The sequence below is a fragment of the Symsagittifera roscoffensis genome, chromosome 8 (genome assembly GCF_963678635.1).
Source record: "Symsagittifera roscoffensis chromosome 8, txSymRosc1.1, whole genome shotgun sequence".
NCBI classification, from domain to species: domain Eukaryota; kingdom Metazoa; phylum Xenacoelomorpha; order Acoela; family Convolutidae; genus Symsagittifera; species Symsagittifera roscoffensis.
Window position 1 is genome coordinate 52,102,823 of NC_087069.1, and position 21,012 is coordinate 52,123,834.

Consider the following 21,012-nt stretch of genomic DNA (forward strand, 5'->3'; position numbering starts at 1 on the left):
TTCTCAAAAGGAGGGAAATGTTATCCATACGGATATCATAGCAAAACATCCCTTTATAAAAAATGTACAATTAGGCGCTAAAACTACCAGTTGGTAATGTTTATATATTATAAACCTAACTGATTACATAATACATATAGAAGTCTGAGGATTAAATAAGTACCTATCTATACCTAACAACATATGTACAAGTTATTATGAAACGCTGTATCTCAAATGATTCGAGGTCAGCGTCAACCAGACTTAAACATAGACAGATGAATTTAAGTTGTGATCTGAATCTTTCTATTTCTTATTTCTCAGTCAGCGCTCAGCATAGACTTTGATCAACTAACTTATACCTCACCTAACGGCTGAGGGTATAACACTAGGGATGCCCTACTCTTCTGAAAAAAAGTGTTTGAATCACCAACAAGAAAATTTTTTCCTTGAAAAAATCAGAAAATTATCTTCAAACATATCCTGAAAAACGCTTCAATTTTCTGAAGTCTGTCAGGACGCAATAAATTTTAAGATAACGTTGATTCAAAAGGGCCTTTTCTTCAGGTGATCACAATTTGATTGAGCACACTATTGATTATGTGAACTTCTGTTCAACCCTGAATAATTAACCTCCTCGCTCTGTGGCTGGCTGACTCAAAAATCATAAAGTATTGATTCTTGATTAGTTTTGAACTTGTTTGCCCAAGAATCAAGGATATTATATTAAAAAATGCTGGACCTAGTTATGAATTTAGCTACATAGAAAAATATCCTAGAAAGTATGCACTATGTACAAAGGGGGATCTTTTTTAATCTTTTATTTTTGATTGTTATCTGGCGTGCCTGCATTACATCAATTGCCAGTTTCGAGCAAAATGTTTTCATGTTGGTTACTGATTAAAGTGGGTTACAAGATAGAGTTTATTGAGTTATTTATAAAAAAAACCGACTGTTTCATGACTGTAATAGGACTGTTTTAAGAACACTCATCAGTTTTCCTAGACGAACTCCTAAACTTTTACCCGACCGTAACAATATGTTTATGTCAATAAATAAAAAACAATATATTTACGCTTTTTCGCAAAATTCTAAAAGGTTTTTATTTTATTTCGAGATCTGAATACATGATTAGTAATGTACCTTCTTGTCTTGATTCAATTTTGGTCCAGAAAAAATCTCTTTTCAGTTGATCGCATTTTATAAGGATAACATTATCTCAGCTTCTAGCTGCAAAAAAAAACAGAAACAGATGTATTGTCTTTTTACTCAACAATAATACACCACAATGGCAAATGATATAATTCAAAATTGAAGAGATGAAAACAAAAAAACGGAAGATACGAATTTAAAAGAGCCTATATTGTCGCCTTTCTGGCTAACTAAGGACCATAAAAGCAAATCAAGCGACATAAAAACAATAAAAGATATTTTGAAAAATGCGGTATACAAAATTTCTTTGGGATTTTATGGCCCGTGATTCGAATTAAAAAACATTTTTGTCGCCTCGTCTTGAACAGGTAAATTGTACCAAAAAATTGATTTTTTTAAAATTTAATTCTTATTTTTTTTCAGCGGAAAATGATTGCCAGAGCTTAAAATATTTATTGAATTCATTGTTAACTTTTCTTTTGTGAGTTTTTTTCAACTGTTTGTTTGCCTTAAGTTTCCAAATACTTTTTTTTACTCCACTCATTTTTTTCTGATTCTATTAAATTGTTTTCACGTGCACGAACAACAAAACTAGGTTTATTTATTATTAATGCACTATGTTTTTTTTAAAAAAAAGAGTTGCCAGCTCCGTTCAAGTGACATACTTTTGTTTGTTCAAATCTTTTTGCGGCTACTTTTGTTCAAAACAAGATAGACAAAAAAACAAACAGAAAAACAGGTGCGCATTATTGATTTAATTGGCATGTTTTTTTAAATGGCACTGAAAAAATTACTATGTTTCTGACAAAAGAAAAAGCTTTCAGGTAAATAAAAAACATTTCCACTTTTTTCTCTTTTTTGTTGGCAATTTCGATTATTGAAAAATACAAGATGACCGTTTTTCAATTTTGCCGTAATTGTGTTCCGAAATTGTTTTCAATTCAGCTGGAACTTGCTTTTATTGTGATTTAATTTCCCTGGTCTTGAACTAAGTATTCAACATTTTCCACCGGATTTTCAATTACGAAAAAAAAACAATTGGAAAAATGGATTTTTATTAATTTCGCGAAACTTGAAACTGAAAAAAATATATGTATATTTTGTGTTCATTTGACCAATTTTAAACTTAAAAAGTGTGATTTTGCTTAGCACACCTTCTAGTAGTATCTGGGGTATAGACTAGAAAATCTATCAATATTATATAATAATGGTATATTTCAACATAAATTTCGATTCACCTCTAGATGACAACCAGCCAATTCGACCAACAGTTTATGACTCGCTTAATCCACTTGTAAGCAATCAACATCAACAACACCAACAACGACAACAATTTCCAAACAGTTTGACGAACTCACAAACCGGGAATCTTAACCCAAAGAGCAGAGGGTTTCTGGAAAGTGGAAATAGCATTGAACAAGACCATAATTCAACAGGGTTTTATTGTAACATTAGTGATCCAGTTAATGATAGTAACAACCCAAACTCCCAGCTTCAAACCATGTCGAATCAACTTACAATGTACAATAATAGCATGAATGGAAATATACACGGAAATCATGCACAAAACGCTATTCAATCCCAAATTGAAACGCCTGAAATTGGCTTAGCATTGGATGATTTAAACTCGCAAAACCCTCCAGCCAATAAGCGACCAAGAGTTCAACAAACTCTCGAAGAAAATGAAAGACATTTAATGTACAGCAAGGTTTTAACGACGAGTGTTAATAATATCAAACAGAGTCATTTTTCATACGGGGGTTCGGAATTGCAATATAACGAGAACAATCACGGGCGAAATAACTTCAGTGGTCAAAGAGACGCTGGTTCGCGTGACGGATTGTTCGATGGAGCAATTTTCCGAAATGAAGTGATTCAGAAGAAGAATAAAGGAAGTGTTTTGGATTGTGTGGAGAAGGTCCCCCCTTTGAAAAGCAGAGTGGAGGTGAAAACTGGAGCTGCAGCTGTCAAAAACAGAGAGGTATGATGTTCAACTACTAAAATTTGTATTAGCAGGGATAGCTTGTTACTGTGAAAATAGGACGGAGTTTTCCAATTTTCCGACTAAAGTCTTAGAAAATCAAAAAATAATATTTCTTCATATTAGTGACGTTTTTTCTGTGTGTTGTGATAAAAAGATCTGAAAAAAAACATAAACTAGGCAAATTCTAGTTTAAGTCAATTGTGCTGATTTGAAAACAGTTTTAGAAAAAGAGAAAACAAAAATTTTAACAAAAAAGTAATATTAAAAAAATCATAGGTTCTTCTTATTTTTTTGCAGAAATGTTTTAAATTTTTTTAAATTTTGTTTATCAAAATGGTGCTAAAAACTCCGAGTTTTAACTTTACTTCAGAAAAATTTAAAGTTTCTTTGCTTAAAACCAAAATAAATAAGCTATTGTAAGCCTGCACGCTCACCTCATTAGCTCGAATTTAGATCAAAATCAAAAGTTTCAAACTGGTTTTTCTCGACATTTGTCATAATTCTGGGTATGATTAACTATTTCTCGATTCCGAATGGATTGATGAACACCGAATCTCAGAAGTAGTGGTTCAAAAAAAAATAGATGGTCATCACATTTATTTTCGTCTGAACCATAGTTCAACCACGATCCGTGTCATCTTCTATCAAGGTCAATCGACCAGCTTTTGATCAAGGTTAATATAAATGACGTAATTATTAGTAACATAATTAGTATATAAACATATATGAAGTTTTATCAATCCATGCCGGATGACATTCCCCGTCAGCGGGAAAACTACACAAAGTGATTTTAAATTTGAGTTTATAGTCCACATGGGACTGTTTGTCGTGTTGTCTCTTTTTTTGCTTCTACTCTTGTTCCGTCCTTTTTGGTGTCATTGTTGTCGTCAATGTTAGTTCCGTGTTCCTCAACATCTTGCAGTTGCTCATCATCCTCTTCCTGTGTTTCTTTTGTATCATCGTTTTTCTGCTTCACGAATACGATTTCCATGCTGTTTGTTGATTGTCTAGTTTTCTGTTTGGTGATGTTATATCGAATACGTTGGTGCTCGTTGTTTTGCTGATAGCTTCGACAAATTTCACACATGTTTTGTATTCGCGTGTTTTTTTCTGTAAAAGCCATTTCTTCAATAAGTGACTTTAAGCTCGGGTAGTTCTCTGACGCTGACTTTTCTGGCGGCGAGACAATTTCAAATTGTCTCGTCTTAGGGGTGTTTGTTGCTCTTATCGTGTTGACTGAAACAGGGTTTCCGAGTGCCGATGCTAATGCTGAATGGCTGTTCCTCAAGGATTTTCGTATATCGGTGTTTTTAGGTGGCGTCCGCTTCTGATTTTGCCTTTTGAGCGATGGCGCAATGTCCTCGGACGCTGAAGAGGAGTTGTCGTCCTTATCTGAGTCACATGGTGCTATCTCTTCACGCGTGGCCTCCTTGGTTGCATTGTCTATGGCCTCCTCTGTTCGCAGACTCATTCCTCGTGGCGTCTGTATTTTCCTTGCTGGTCTGCTCCCTGTTCTTTTCCCCGTTGCCTTGGCTTTTCGCTTCGTCGGGCTGCTTTGGTTGTTTTGTCTCTACGCCTTGCCTGTTTTGTCAGCTTGATGGGTAGTCCAGTTTGTTCGTCTTCTCTGAACATCGGATCCCGATGTCTAAAAAACGTAGACATGGTCCTGTTCCCCGTGCGGATTTTTTAGCGACGTAGTCGTTGAGCCAAGAGAGTCTACATGGTCCGTATATTAAAAGATTAGGAGCAAATGCCGTTCCGCTTTTTCTTAGTAGCCTCGGTTGTTTTCCAAAAATTTGTACCAATACGGTTTGTGGTGTTTATATAAGAATTTTCCCGTCTATGGTTTTATAATATTGTTCAATTGTTTTGAGTTCCTTAACCTTTGTTGCTAGTCTAAATGTTTTTCGTGCCACCTGGTCTATTTATTTTTTCGTGTTTTTGTCAATTTTCCTTTTTTCCCTTGTATCTTACCTTTAGCTTGTTCTTAGCTAGTTCTATGGATTTAGAGTTTGCACCTGTTTTTTGTTGGTTTGAGGAATGCGCGTTTTATAGACTCCTCGGTATTTGTCAAGTGGTTTTCTGTTCTTGCTTCTTAATTGATATTTCGTCCTCCAACCAGCATTGAAGATCGTGCTTGATTTCCGCTGGTAATGGCCGCTCGTTAAAGTTCTTTCGATCTAACAATGCATGTTTTGCGCTTTCCCAGTTTACTTTATTTGGTGAGCTACTTGTTGCTAAATTGGAAAGTGGGGTATTTGGTTTTCTGCGCATATGTGCATCAAACGGTGAGATTTTTGTGAAGCCATGTTGCGTGAGTCTCAATGTTTTTTTATGATTTCCGCCACATCTGAAGCTAGTTCATATGGGGTGTTCATTTGGTCTATTTTCATTCACGTACGTTTTAGTGTTTGAATCATTCTTTCAATAACACCTATTGCTCTGTGATCATCTACCGGTGCAAAATATAGTTTTATGTTGTTGTTTGTGCGGCAAAAAAAAGTTCTTTTGCTCTAAATGTTTGTGCCTGATCACACCATAATCTTCTGGGTACCCGTTTTTAGAAAAGTATCTCTGCATAATTTTAAGTGCAAGTTCTGCTGTTATATTTGACACAACCTTTGCAGTCGGGAACTTTGACCATTTATGTAAAGCAACTAGAGTATACGCATCTCTATTTAGATCATCCGTGAGGGGCCCCGCAAAATCTAATTGAGCCTCTTCGTTGGGCTCTACTACTGGTTCCATTTGGAATGACTGCTTTTTCGCCAATATTGGTTTAAAGTTTTTACCTTGCTCGGTACAATGACGGTAACTTTGCGCCATTTGCACGAAGAACCAATGAATGTGAGGGAACCAGACATGGCACAGGTCCAACATGGATGCAGATCCTGGATGGATCAAGTGGAGGCTGTCCAGTACTGTCTGCCTAGGTTGCGTAGGGAGGGCAAATCTTTTGTCTATCAGCACGCAATCCTCTCTGACATGTAGTCTATTCCAGGTGTTGTGCCAGTAATGTCCGTAGGAGGTTTTGATGGCCTCCCAGTCTCTCTTCCTGACAAAGTTTATCAGGGGACGCAGATTTTTGTCCTTCTGTTGAGGCAGCGGCTATGAATCTGACCCCCAACACTTGTTGAAATCTCCCGCGGAATAGTAACTCTGCCTCTGTTGTTGCTGTGTCCTTCTCCACCGTTGCAACTAGTCCTACCGTTATCATGTGGTGACTAGCTAATGATTGGCCAGATTATTTAGGATGACGTTGTCAATTAATTCTAGGTTGTATATGACTTCAATAATTGACGCTACTGCAGTATTCTCATCGTACTCACTAGGGGGTTTTGCCAATCCAACGGGATTTCGTGACATTTAATCTACTAATTCCATTTTATTTCCGGCAAGATGTTTGATGTCAAAGTGAAATGGTATCAATCGGTCGATCCAATGTAACATTTGTTTCTAGCTTGTTTTTGATTGTTCGCTTGTGTATAGAGCGCTGATTGAAGCTCGGTGGTCAGTAATGACGGTGAAATAAATTTTCATATAAAAAGTATTTAAATTGTTCGATTGCCCTTACAACTCCTAGTAATTCTAGTTCGTTTACGGAATATTTTTTCTCGGGGGAGTTTAAAAAACGTGACACATATACTACAGCCATCCAGCCTTCTGGTGAATGTTACTCTAATGACGCCCCTATCCCTGTACTAGACGCATCGCATGCAATACGAGTATCGAGATGTTGCGACCAAATGATTGGCTGATTTATTTCAATGTTCTTTAACAATAGGCCTGAATCAGATGCTGTTTTAGCTAGTTTTGTTATATACCGTGTGAGATGGTGTTCTGAGTCCATGAAACTTTTCAGTTGCTTAAAGGTTTCGGGCGACAATAATTTTCAATTGGATCTGTTTTCTTTATAAGAGGTTTCGTTCTCTCGCTGTACTCTAACCACTCAACCTGTTTGACTGCAAACTTATATTTATCTATTGAAATCGACAGTTTTTTTTTCGTCTACTTTTGTCAGAGCTGCCTGGAGTTTTTGACGATGTGATTCCGCCAATCTTTTTGTCACAATCAGTATATCGTCTAGGCACGCGTATGTATTGATACATTTTGTGAGTATTAAATCGATTGCTCTCAGATATTCTGCTGGTATATACATAAGGCCGCAAAATCCCGTTTGCATTTGGTATAATCCGGTGGCGTTGCCACCAGTAAGACTGAAGTTACGCTGTTCTCTGGTTGTTTTATCCAAAAAGATTTGCGAGTTTGCGTACCGCAGATCGAGTGTAGAGAATAACGTTTGGTTTGATTTGTCCGATTCCACCACTTGTGCGATGTCCAGGAGTAGGTCTAAATTAGGCATTTGAGATTTGTTTCCGAACATTTGTCTAATTTAATAATGTGTTTTTGGTCTATCAACTTGTTTAGTTCCGCTTGAACCCGTTATTGCAGAAGTATTTGTGAAATCTGCCCTTTGTTGAAATGGGTCGAACTCTTTGTTAAATTGAGTTTTAATTACATGTTGTTCTGACTTTCAAATGCTCACACATAGTTGCTGGAAATGGTCTTTAACTATTGTTTAATGGCTTAGACTATGTTATTTCTCGCACGTTTAGTACGTTGTAAGTTTGCTTTTCTTGAATTAGCTTAATACCTATACGCGGTAGTAGGCTCCATCCTATGCTTTTTGCTTTTGTTGTCGTCCACTATGATGAAAGGAGCTGTCTGGATTTTCCAACCTCCCGACTCAATTGTTATTAACAGCCTTCCTATCGGATTAATTGTTTCGCCGTTGTAGCATGCTAGATTCCTAGCAGTATCCTCGGTGGGATGTTTTTGAAAAATGCTGTCTTGTCGTCTGTTGTATTCGCCGTGCTGTTTTCTCGTTGAGGAAGGACATTGGGCTGCCCGAATCGGCGACGGCGAATAAATCAGTCGTATTTGTTTTCAATTTAACAATGTGTTCCTTAAAATCATCCTTCAATATTGTGTTTGTAATTTCATTTCCAAAAGAATCGGCTATTGCCATAACCCAAAATTTGTCAAATTGGTAATCGTCCCATCGGCTTTTTGAAGTGAATTTAGCAAATGACATGGGATCGTTGTCTTTCTCCGTACTTCTCTTTGTTGCGATCTCTTCCTGTTGTTCATCATGTTTGTCTTCCAATTAATTAACAATTGTGGAACGGCAAACTTTTGCGAAATGCCCTCGCTGGGTGCATTTTGAGCAAATTTTGTCTTTTGCCGGGCAAAATTGTAAGTGATTGGGGCTCTACTTATTTCCGCATTTGTAGCTTTGTTTCTGATTTTTCAAGTCTGTGTTTCATTTTTGTTGTCCCCTTGGGTTTTGTGTTCCACGCGGATACGGTCGACCGCGGAAGCCGCTCCGGCCTCTCTGTGGATTCTGGTTGTTTTGGTAGTTGTATCTGCCACGTGTATTTATGTAATGCGCCAGTTCTTGTTTTGTTTTTGTGGTTGTTTGGCCTCCGAATGAGTTTATCTTCATAGTGCGAATAGGTTCGATTCCTTTTTAGCGACATATCGCTTATTCGTATGCATCTTGTGGGCTCTGTATTTGAGCTAGCAATTCTTCCGCAATTTTTTAGTTGTTCATGTGTGCTGTAAACACGTCTCTTATCCACTCGTCTTCGCAATCGCCGCAGTCGGCTAATTCTACTGAGTCTGCATGGAATTGTTCCAGGTTTTCTGTTTTCTTTTGCTTTCTACAGATGAAATTGAATCTATCAAAGGATATTATCCTGGTTGTAGCGAAAATATCCTCTAATGATGTCATAAGTTCTTGTGTGGTGACAGTATGTAGTTCCAAATTGGTAGTTCCAAATTGGTAGTCTCTCCTGTTGAATTTGTCTTTTGTTCCTTCAGCGCCTAGACACCGAAAAAGATAGCTACGCCTCGTCCCGTCGGAATGAGTTGCATAGTACTCCTTTTCCAACTCGTTTTCCTGGCTTTGGACTTCTTAAATTTTTTTTCTGTGCCTCTGTTTCGCCCATTATCTCAATCTCGTGTTTCGGATCTGAGGGTTCGACTAAAGGTGGCTTGGCTCTTAACAAGTTTCCTATTTCAATTTCATCTTTTGCGAATTTTGCTGCCCATTTGCTGCAATTTGCAGTATTGCTGCCCATTTGGACCACTCGAATGAAAAATTCAGCTGATGCTCTCTCCCAGAGTGGATTATTATTCAGCGGTTTTTTTGAGAATCCTGCTGAGTGCGCCATGTCATACCTCTGGGTATGATTAATTATTTCTCGAATCGGAATGGATCGATAAACACCGAATCTCAGAAGTAGTGGTTTAAAACAACTAAATGGCTAACACATTTCTTTTTTCGTTTGAACCATAGTTCACCACGATCCGTGTCATCTTCTATCAAGGTCAATCAACCAGCTTTTGATTAAGGTTAACATAAACAACAAAAATTTTAGTAACATAATTAGTATATAAATGAATATGAAGTTTTATCAATCCATAATGTATGACAACACTGATGATTTTTTAACAATGTTTCGAATCATGATTGAAAAGGTTTTAATATGATAATTATCTCGACCCATTCCGATGATTATAAGTTTTAGTTGATTTTGCGTGAAAAACAAAAAAACAGTTTTAAAAAAAATAAAACTAACCCGACTAGAAACTTCCTCCTTTTTTTTCAAATTGTCGAAACAATTACTTGAACTTTGCTTTCATTAAAACTCAGTCTTGAAGACTTCAAAAAAAAGGGTTGAAAAGGGTTGTTTATTTTTTTTGTTGTTTATTTTTGATTCTATTTGAAATAAAATTTCGGATTTTTAATGAAATTCTTATTCAGGATACTTTTCTTTCCATATGTTGTCTTTTCATCAGGATAAACTTTCTGTGGTCTTCTTATATTTGATGGTCTTGCTAAATGTCCATTTTGAACAATAACTGGGTATTGAATTGGTGCTTAGGCTTTAAAAAAAACGAGAGAAAAATGAGTTCCGGTTCAAGACTTGAAAGTCAACAATATAGTCAAGCATGTATGTAATCACATTAAATTCATTTCAGCTGTACTTTGATTTCGAAAATCGTCAAATAGATTCTACATTTCCAGAACAACCATTTTAGCATTATTCGGAGACAGCTTTAACACTAGCAAAAAAAAGGCATTCAGCAGTATTTTTTCAAAGTTTACATATAATTATTTTGTACAGAAATTGCTCGTCATGCAATTTAAATGCTTTGGAAATAAAAAACAAAGAATTTAAAGATGGCAATATTTTTCGAGAGCCAAGCTGTGAACTGATTGTTAGATACTAGAAAGTTTGTTTACAGCTAATTCTTGTTTGAATTTCTACTTTTTGAAAACCTTGAGTATTTTTTTTTAGATTGAAAATATGAAAAAGAGGCCAAAACGGGCGATTTTAAGCACTTTCTGGAAAATATTGACCAAAAAATGCGTTTTTTTTTGGCGCCAGCTGCCCCCTAAAATTAGTTTATATTAGCGTCGAAGGTGCCTCTAGAACATTTTTATGGTCTGTCACCAAAAATGGATGTCTGAAATTAGTACGAAGGGGGACCATTTGGGTTGGCAGGGGTTCGAATCCCTGATGGGGGGGGGGCGTCAGCCCCCTAAATCCACCCCTGTAAATATGTATAAGCAAGTATAAAAAAAATTTGCTGTCTAATTTGTATTTGTAATGTTTTCTCTTAAAAATTCTCGAGACACAGAACGGAGAAAAAGCTTAGCTTAACTTTATTTTTTTTATTCATGCGACTTTATACTTATATGATCAATTGAAACAATTTCATACAAAGTGTAAAGCTTTGGAATTGTATATTAAGCAGTTTTTCGTAACAGGAAGTCTTGATCAGCACTGGTCGAGAAAAACCGTTTTTGCTGACAAAAAAAACAACATAATAGAGCCTATTTTTTTTTTAAAACGGACATGCACTAGCCTTAACAAAAACTAAACCTTTAAGCATTTTTTAAAACCAAATTTTAGGAACTCCCCAGACAACGCTTAAGAAATTCGCATTCTTAAAAAACTGCTATTCTCGAAAAAATCAGGGTCGGCCTTGAATGATCAAACCACCTTATCCCACACCCTTCCCCATCGTCCCCATCGATAATCCATTAGTATGAATTGATAAAACATGAACAGGTCTACAATGGACATGTCCATGATCATGGACCCGGCCATGACGGGAGCAGAAGGCGTGTGCTGATTGTGCCCCACAACAAGCTGGACGAGGGCGTGTCAGAAGTGAAGTTTTGGTACCCATGGCTCAAATCACAAATACACAAAAAGGTAAACAGCAAAACCAACTTTTTAAAAATAGCGGCAAAAAATAAAAGAAAACACATGAATCTTCTCATCTGGACAGAAAAACTGTTTTAAATGACTATATTAAACTTTATTAATCCGAAAAATGAAAAGCCAAAATCAAAGTTTAATTTAAATTATGTGCTACAAAGATGTGAATACACGATTGATAAAATAACTAAGAACATATAAAAACGATGAAAAATGCATTTTTTTTGCTATGTCCAAAGCAAAAAAAATAGACTGTTTGTGTTTTAAACTAATTATCCATATCGGTCAATTAAAAAGTTTTCAATTGCATTGGGATAAAACGGTTGTGGGGGTGGGGGGGGGGCTGTTAGAGGAGGGTGTTATTGATGTAAAACACATAAACGCAAGAGAGTTATAAAACTTTTTGAATGTTATTTTTCGCCATTTGTTTCAGGCCAACATTGAGTGCCAAGTTTGCGACATGCCAGATCCACGTATGTATAGCTTAGTTTCAAAAATGCGAGTGTAAAAAACTAGAGGCAAATAAGGCAAATCTTTTTTCAAATCTTGTTTCTGCAGAAACCTAAACGTCGAATTTTCTTAAAGGGTTGAATTATGATAATTTTTAATTTATCATTAGAATTTCATCTTTTAATTTTTTCATCGCCAAATTAAACTCTAAATGAGCTGGAAAAAACTAAAGAAATTTTTTTTTTTCAATTTTTTACGCAGATTTTACGACAAACGTGCGCTAAACATTGATGAAAGTTTCTTAACTTCGTTTCTGTTAAAAATTTCTGACTTCAATTTAAGTGTTTCTATAAATTTTCAAATAATATTTTGCACATATTCAATTTTTCTCTCAGATCTCGGCCGCGAGGTGTTCTGGATTCCGCATTTATCTGAAGACCTTCACGTTGACAGACACTGTGTGTTGATTGGACACGGCTTAGGAGCCAGCTGCGCTTTGAGGTTAGTGGGAATTTATTACAGATCTAAACCTACCAGGAACGATTTTCGCATTTTGTGATCAAACTGTCAAATATTTTGGTATTTCCAGAAAGTCACGAGCAAAAAATGAGGTTTTTTAAACCGTGCATACCGGTACTTGAAAAACAGAAATCCGTATTGCTTTAGGAATCTTCCAGTAAATTAAGCGTTTCTTCTTTACAGAGTTTTTCTTCAGAAAACTTAAAACCTACTTCGATATAATGTTTTATTCCGATTCAACTACGGAAATTCTTAAAGTAGTTCGAAAAACGAATTTCAGAAAAATTTTTATGTCTCCAATGATTCTGACCCTAAAAACACCTCAAATTTCATTCACTTGATCAGGACTAACCAGTTAGAAATGTTGAGGCTTTGACTGGAGATTTCGAAACTAATTAAACTTAGTTAAGCTGTGTAATGACTCCTCGGACAAAAATCGTTTTACCCACATCTGTCGAGAATACGATTGTTGTTTGAAAATTTGACATTAGAATCTACAATATTTGCAATCAGAATCCAAACTACTTCACCGCTTTCTATGTATTTTGACAATGATTATGATGTTTCAAATACTGCCGTGAATAAACGGGACAAGATATATCGAAAGCCTCTCAAAATCGATTTTATTATGCTCAACTCTCAAGTGCATCTTATTATGAAGATAAACCTGATTATTTGGTATGTTTTCATTATAATTCTTATCATTACAACAAACTAATCATTAAAATACTAAATATATCTGAAGCCAACTAATTTGCTCCTTGTCAAAATCCAATTTCAGGTTCAAATATGAGTCTCGGGAATCCTAGAAGACAACAGAGCAATAACATATTTTATATTTCTAAATGAGATGATTCAAAGAGCTAGTTAAAAATACAGATAAAATACAATTTATCGATTGCCCGAGACATGATTCAAATGATCACAATCTGTGGACGCTGAAGAATAAACAGTTTTCTGTAGTTCGCAATGACATATCTGCAGAGGCCAGGGGAAAAGTAGAGGCTGAGGCTTTTTGAATTTGATGCCAAAATCCATAACTTCTAAGCTTTGCAACGACTTAAAACTGCTACATGACAAATATGACAGCCTTTGGGTCGATTTCATTAAAAATCAAAAACGAAAGATCTACATTGACAAAATTACCTATAACCCTAAAAATTTCAAACAAAGCTGAATGATTTAATGATGATCCTACCTTTACTTCGCCTTGAGTATGCACAATCATACAATACGAACTTGATTTTAATGAGAGAAAACAACAAAAGTTCTTGATTCTGACAAAAAAAATCTGTGTCCGAAAAAGTTAGAATTGACAAAAAGAACAACACCAACTCATTCACAATCATTTGTTGCTTATATAATTACAGAACTCAATTCAACGGATCACAGCAAGAAAGCTTTTTAAATAAATCGATCAACACATAGCAATAAGCTTCACTTTTTTTATAGAGCTAGAAAAAAGGCGAAAATTTGCATCTGATACTTGGAAGTTGAAAAATGATGTCGAAATGTCACATTTCCACATATAACGAACTTTTTGGTATCCTTTTCAGTGACAAGTCCATTCAAGAAAACTGATTCGAAGCTTCAACTCAAATGTAAATGATAGCATAAAAAGTCTGCGCCACTAGAGCCTATTTATATAGGTCATCAAAAACTACAAATTAATCTCAAAGAATGCCATATTACAAAGAAATAAGTAAAAACCCAAAACATAGATGCCCATATAGTTTCACCGTTATTCATTTTAGAAAAACCTTAAATGAAAAAGTAATTAAAAATGACGAAAAAACGATAAGATGAAACTCTTTTATTCAAAAACTCACAAAGTAATATACAATACGTTTTAGATTGTCATATTTTACTGTCGATGCAAAATTTTACTATTTTGAATTCTTCCGAATTTGTATGTACAGAAACAAAAACGTTGCTGAAATATTAGTAGAATTTTCAAAGGCTTTTGTCTTCGTCAATCATGATCTTCTGAAAACTAAACTAAATAGTCTGAGCTTCTCAGATTCGACTAGTGAGATGAGCTTTAGCAGCAAAAGACTAGTGAATAAAATAGAATTAGACTGAATGGCACTCCATTAAAGTGTGCCTCAAGGAACAATCTTAAGATTTTTCAACCTCTATTAAAGGATTTAAGCAAGAATAAATTCAAAAATAGCGAAGTATTGCAAATATCAAATGATAAATTTGTTTGCTTTTATCATCATTGTGTTATTTTTACTCTTCAGCATCTGCAGGAAACCTGTCAATTTTTTTTATCATTATTTTACAAAACGCCACCTAAAAAAATCATTGAGAAAACGGAGTTTATCTTTTTCAGCAGGAAACAGAGCCGAAGTGACCATAATAAACTCTAGTATACAACTTGATTATGACATTATTGTCAAGCTTGGCCAAAATCTGCGAGCATAAGTAGTCAAACTATGTGATGCAGACCTGGGTCATTTTTAATTATTCTGTCTTTTCTGCGTAAAAATTGAAAATCCGCATCCTTTGAGGAACCTTCCAACAAAATCAACCCGAAATTATTTTCAGGTTAGTTCGAAAACTGTTTTGGGTAATTAAGCTCTTGAAACGTCGAATGTTATTATTTAACGCCTTGGTAATGATTCGTCTACACTACCTGTCAATAATCATAAGTGGAGTACTAACAATTTTAATAGTATCAGTCGAAAAGCAGCATAGTTGGACTATTAAGACCTGCTGCAATAGAAAGAACTGCGATTTTCATCTGATCTAAAATTGAATCCGAAAAAACTACCAGCAGCAATGTGCCTCGTTGATGAATTAGTATGTCATCTTTGTAGATGAAAACACAATCTTGGATCAGCATACACAAGGACTAAATACAAAAACAGTCGCATTTAAGAGAACAAAAAACCTAAAATTTTATTTTCCTGGAACGATTTAATTGACTCTACATCGAAAAGAGTTTTTAGACGTTCAGTTTGAAAATGCAATCAAACTCAAGACTAAGACCCTACTTCAATTTTCAACTGTTTAAATTTCAAAGCAATAAAAGGTAAAATTGAAAACTGTTTCTTAGCTGTTTTTAAGGAAGACCCATCCTTGGCAACCTATGAAAAATTTCTTGAGGCAATTTAAATTTATATAGATTATGATTAAATTATATTTCAACTTTGTCCCCAATATTTTCCCCCTGAAAATCAGCAAATATAAAGTATTATTAAGCAAAAAAGAGCTCGTTTTCCCCATCTTGGCATTTTCATTTTCTGATATCTCGATAAAAGGGTGTGTGTTTTTTCTATTCAGATGGGCGGAGGATAATGAGGTTGCAGCTGTGGTGTTAATAGACGGAGGATACCAACATCACGAAGATGCTCACTTGAAGGCCGCATGTGAGTACCTTTCTCTCTCTCTCTCTCTCTCTCTCTCTCTCTCTCTCTCTCTCTCTCTCTCTCTCTCTCTCTCTCTATCTCTCTCTCTCTCTCTCTCTCTCTCTCTCTCCCAACAAGTCCGCTTCCCCTTTTCGACAAATAAAACCCAGTTTTTTTAATTGCACCTTTTATAAGGGGCCCTTTTATAATTTACTTTGTTTTTTTTTATTAAAACCCAGCTTCAAATGAATGTTTAAAAGTGATCTTTGCAAAGTAAACGGACAAAATAGTTCCAACTTAGTTTTTATCAATTTTTGTTCACTTTGTAAAATATTCCACTCGTAACATGTAAACAGGGTTTTTTGATGACGTCGCCATTCGCATAACCTCCAATCGCGCCCTCCCGACATCCTCGACGATACCTGTCCCCACACTACCCTCCATCTTTTAAACTACCCCGTTGTTCCTATTGAACTTACCCCATAGAACTGTGGTTACGGTCGAAGCAGCAAATTTGCCTAGACTCGGATGTGATTTTGAAAAATATTGAATAGCCCGGAATGAGAGGGTTTGTGATTTGTGATAACTCCTTGGGAACGAAATGAAATTTCCTTGGGAACGAGGCGTTGTAATTTTCGTCCTTTAATTTTATATCTTTGTGAAATTCGCAAATAATATTTAGTTTCTATTCTTACATGTTTATTTCAGATTTACCAAAAAGAATTGATTTCTACATAAATTATTTTTTAGACTACTTTGATCGCGATTGGGACTGGGATCAAATCAGAGCCAACTGTCCCCATATTCTGGCATACACATCTCACTACCCCCCGTCACAATTAACCCCCTCAAATCAGCCAGGAGGGGGAGGGGTAGATGAACATTTAAACAGTGGTGGTGAAACTAACGATGATCTGAGAGACCCGAAATGTGAAATCCAAAATTTGGATGATTTGTTAAACGAACAGCAGGTGAGAATTCTTTAAGGTATTATTCACTTTAGGAGTTTGACAAAACTGAAGTTTTTAGTCATTAATTTCTTGAAACTTCAAGATACTACGTCTTGAATTGTTTTGAAGAGTCTTAACAAGGATTTATTTCTTTGAAGTAATAAAAAAGATTTAAACAAATTTCATGTGCATCAAAGCCCAGAAAAGACTGCGCAACAAATTTTAGTTTTTGTTTATTTTTAGGCTTAAAATTTTCTCATAACTATGGTTTTAAGTCAGCAGAATAAAAAAGCGGACTTTATTTTAATCAATATTCTTATCATGTTTTTTCCCAATGGTCGATTATTACTTAAATTTCTAAAGGGTTTTTTCTGTTATACAGACCAAAAATGATAGGTTTTTTAAAATTATTTCAAAATTTGGTCTGAATTAGAAAATGTGTAATATTTGGTCTCAAAACGGAACATGCCCCCTTTTAAATCCTAGCCCGCAATCTTTCTTTTTCAGATAGCCCCCTTTGAGGATCAACAGTGGCTGTGTGATCAGCTAGGGGTGAATTTGCAGTACTTACAAGGAAGTAGCTTCAAAATATCCCTCGAAGAAACTTTGGACGAAGTTTTGAACTTTATTGAACGATCAAATGTTGAGAATTAGGATGTGAATGTAAATTGAGGTAAAAATGAAAAAGAGACAATTTTGTAATTATTGAATTGTATTGTAAATTATTCCATTTTATTGTTAATTGTAATATAATTAAGCTATAAAGATTTTTTGATACATATCTCTACGTTTGCTTTCAGATACCATGCTTAAAAATTGAGCTGAAAAGAAGCTCCAAAAATTCTGGGTCTGAAATTTTGCGTTAGAGGTTTCTTAGAAAATTAAACAAAAAAAATTGTAAATATAGTTTTCGTGATGATATTTCTTAATAAATTTGTATCAAGATTATGATAACATTATTTTTTGATTTCCAGAATAAAATTAGCATCTCTATTTAGTTTGGATAATTTTTCCCAGAAGTCTGGTGAATATGGAAAAATTGCAACTGAAACTATTGAGAAAAAATCGTGAGTTTTTTTTACAACGCTATAAAAGCTGCTCTCTCACGCTTCAGTAAAAAATGAATTGAACAAATCTGCTTGTTTGATAAAATTTTATGCTAGTTTTTTATCTGCCAATCTTGAGGTTTAAATTTTGATTGAAAAACTAGATTTGCATGCAAAAATTTAATTGAAGAAAAAGATCATTTTTTTAGGTGGATCCGAAAAAAAAAATCCCATATCAACGTAAGTAATACTCTTAACCATAACGAGAAGGTGATACATATTCGAGAGATGGCTTACTATTTCCAGAATAAGTGTTGCAGTGCAAATATAATTGCAAATGTGCGAGAGTATAAATGCATATAAAATTGAACCAAAATGTAAATGCAGATAGGGACAGTAGCCAAGCGTATACAGGGTGCGTCCCGGCGGGTTCGGCGTCGGTTCGAATCCCGACTAGGTCATTTCCTTTCTAAAACTCGAATATGCACCGAACTTGATGGGATGCTCCGTAACCAGGTTCGAACCCCCCCCAAAACCTATTTTAACCATCTTTTCGCTCTAATTTGGTTCAGCCTTGATTAAGGCTGACCTTTAAAAAGAGCAATTTGTCTCAAGGACAAATACTGGCCGTTTTTGCAGCTTGCTTTGAGTTATGCAGTTTATTGTGGCCGATCTTACCGATGATGAAATACGTTTTGAAAACTGTAAAATTATGGATTTTCAGTGTTATTTTTGCCGAGAAAACGCTCTGTAATTCAACTGTTTTACAGAGCAAAATTTTTACGATTCGGTTTGTGGAGATTTACGCGCACATTTTGGCGCCCCACAAGGGACAACGAAGTCCGAAGTTATTCACAAGGGACCCGAGCAAATCGACCTCATACAAGGGACCCGAGCAAATTGACCGCATACAAGGGACTCGAGCAAATCGTCCTCATACAAGGGACCCGAGCAAATCGTCCTCATACAGGGGACCAAAGCAAATCGTCCTCATACAAGGGACCCCAGCAAATCGTCCTCATTTTAGCAAATCGTCCTCATACGTGCGGTTGTAAAACTAAAGTGACACACATTTTCTAGAATGTGTTGTTTGGACTGTAGTTGGACTCAATTCAGTTTGGACTGATTCTTGAGCAGGCCTGGTAGCGACTTCCACGCTGTTCTGTCCGAGAGGAAGAGCTACGGCCCCATTGGCTGGAATATTTCTTACAGCTTTAGGCCCTCATACGGGTGGTGTCGAGTCAAACACAACAGAGGCCTTCATACAGGTGTCGAGTGAAACTGAGGCGTTTTTTGTGAGTACAAGTCCACTGCAGACGTTTTGTGTAAATTAGAGTAGTGATTGCAGAACAATTTCTCTGCGACCGACCGAAGGCTTGACAACCCGAAACCGGTGAAAGCTCAATCTCCAAAACTCGTCAAAAACTGTAAGACTCGTCTAGTTTTCATAAACTTTCTTTGCAATAAAATTACATACGATGTCTTATTTTGTAAATCAACTCAAAGCAAGCTACAAGTGGTAATTTTTCTCGACACCAAAAATTTTTGGATAATTGTGGACGGAATAATAATTCGTGAAATTCGAACATAGATAAGAGGTACTAGACTAGTTTTTTGGATTGGTTTATGAATCGAACCTGCAGACCAAAATTTTCCGAAAAATTTTGCGAAAAAAGTAAAAAATTGCCAAAAATTCCTCAAAACGTCCCCATAATTCTGCGAAACTGTGCTGTAACTTGACACCAACCTTATGGTAAGTGGTCTGGTAGCAACAAATTAGGCAAAATAAATTAAGTTTTTTCTTCCTCAGGTTTTTTCCGCGTTTGTTGTTGGAACTTATCCAATTTGCCTGATCCCCCACCCACATTGGTGAAAAAGAAAGCCAGTTCGCTTCAAGTAAATATAAGCCGTTTCAGCCCGTCCGATAATTGATTTCGTTACGCGACACTAAAGTTAAGTGGTCAGGTACGGTGATATTAAGTGAGTTAAGTTGAATTCTTTCATCCTCAGGTTTACTCCGTGTGTGTTGTTGGAGTTCAATCGACCTACTTAATTTCCCCACCCCATTGGTACTTTAGCGTAACGTAGCCGTCGCATAGGTCTCTTGAGTGTATGGTATTCATTCTAGGAGCCAGTTCCTTGGATCACGCTCTCCTTATACTATCCGCACCGTCTCAAAAGCGCGTGAAAGAGACTTGTTTCACAAAGCCCGGCTTAAGCTTTAACTTTAACGCCAGGGACTCCCAGAAAACTATCCAATACTATCTGCATCACTTTTTTTTTCGAATCGAAAAGATCTAGTTATTTGGCACGACGCCATTAATAACTCCATTAGTAAGCACCGCAGTAACAACAACCGTAGTTTGAGTACTGACCAACTTAAGAGCCTTCTTTTGAGATACAAGGAGAATATTACCGCTATTGTATACTGTCGCCGCAACGGTACGGACAATATAGAGAAGGAGTTGAAAAAGACAGGTATTCCCGTTCTTAACATAGTTGAGGATTTTATCTCAAAGCGAAAGGCCAAAGACCAAATACTTATCGAAAAGTATAAAGAGCTGCACCAGCCCCCTTCCCTTGAGTTGAAGACTCTGTTGTTACTAAGTCGATACAGTGCTGACCTAAGTACACTGAAAGCTAAGAAGAAGCGGAACCGATTGTCGCCTAAAAATTGTAGAGCGATTCACAATAGATTTAAAGCGTTAAAACTTCAAGTTACTCCCCCTTGTAAGTTATTGATGCATTAGAAAAATTTGAAGATTTACTTGAGTTAAAATAAAGTTTTTTCTGGGAGTCGTTTATTTCTGAAATTATTGAGCATGGAAGTTAAGTTTCAAAAGAAAATTAGGAAGTTGTTTGAGAAACGTAGCAATCTCGAAAACGAACTTTATAAATGCCACGAAATATTTTTAGAATACATAGAGAGTCAGAGTCGTTGCTCAAAAATTGATAATTATTGAAAAATGTAGGAACTATATAGAACAAGCGGTCGAGATAAATACTGAGTTGATTGATATGGCTGCAAAAAATGCCAATCCCGACGAATTGATACCAGCACAGGATATGTGGCTTCATAAGTTGACTCAAAGCAACGCTAAAGTTCTGCAGGAAGCTATCACACATAAAACAAGTTTTGAGGCAGTAACAGAGCCGGATAAAATTGATAGCAGCTCAAAAATTTCTCATCATTCTGAAAAAGTGAAGAACCCCGGTCGCATAAAACAGATACCCGCTCTAAGTTGTCGCATCGAAGCAGCCGACATCAGCAATCGGGTTCTC

At 35.9% G+C, this 21,012-nt stretch overlaps 1 protein-coding gene across 1 annotated transcript; it reads left to right on the plus strand.

Annotated features, from left to right (window-relative positions):
* Nucleotides 1-1,388: 1,388 nt before the first annotated feature.
* Nucleotides 1,389-17,338, plus strand: LOC134853696 (uncharacterized). Its single transcript, XM_063869695.1, has 8 exons — nt 1,389-1,499; nt 2,376-3,112; nt 11,260-11,406; nt 11,846-11,885; nt 12,258-12,363; nt 15,670-15,755; nt 16,485-16,705; nt 17,192-17,338. Exons 2-8 carry the CDS (start codon nt 2,633-2,635, stop codon nt 17,336-17,338), a joined length of 1,227 nt encoding a protein of 408 aa, XP_063725765.1. The 5' UTR covers nt 1,389-1,499; nt 2,376-2,632.
* Nucleotides 17,339-21,012: the final 3,674 nt, after the last annotated feature.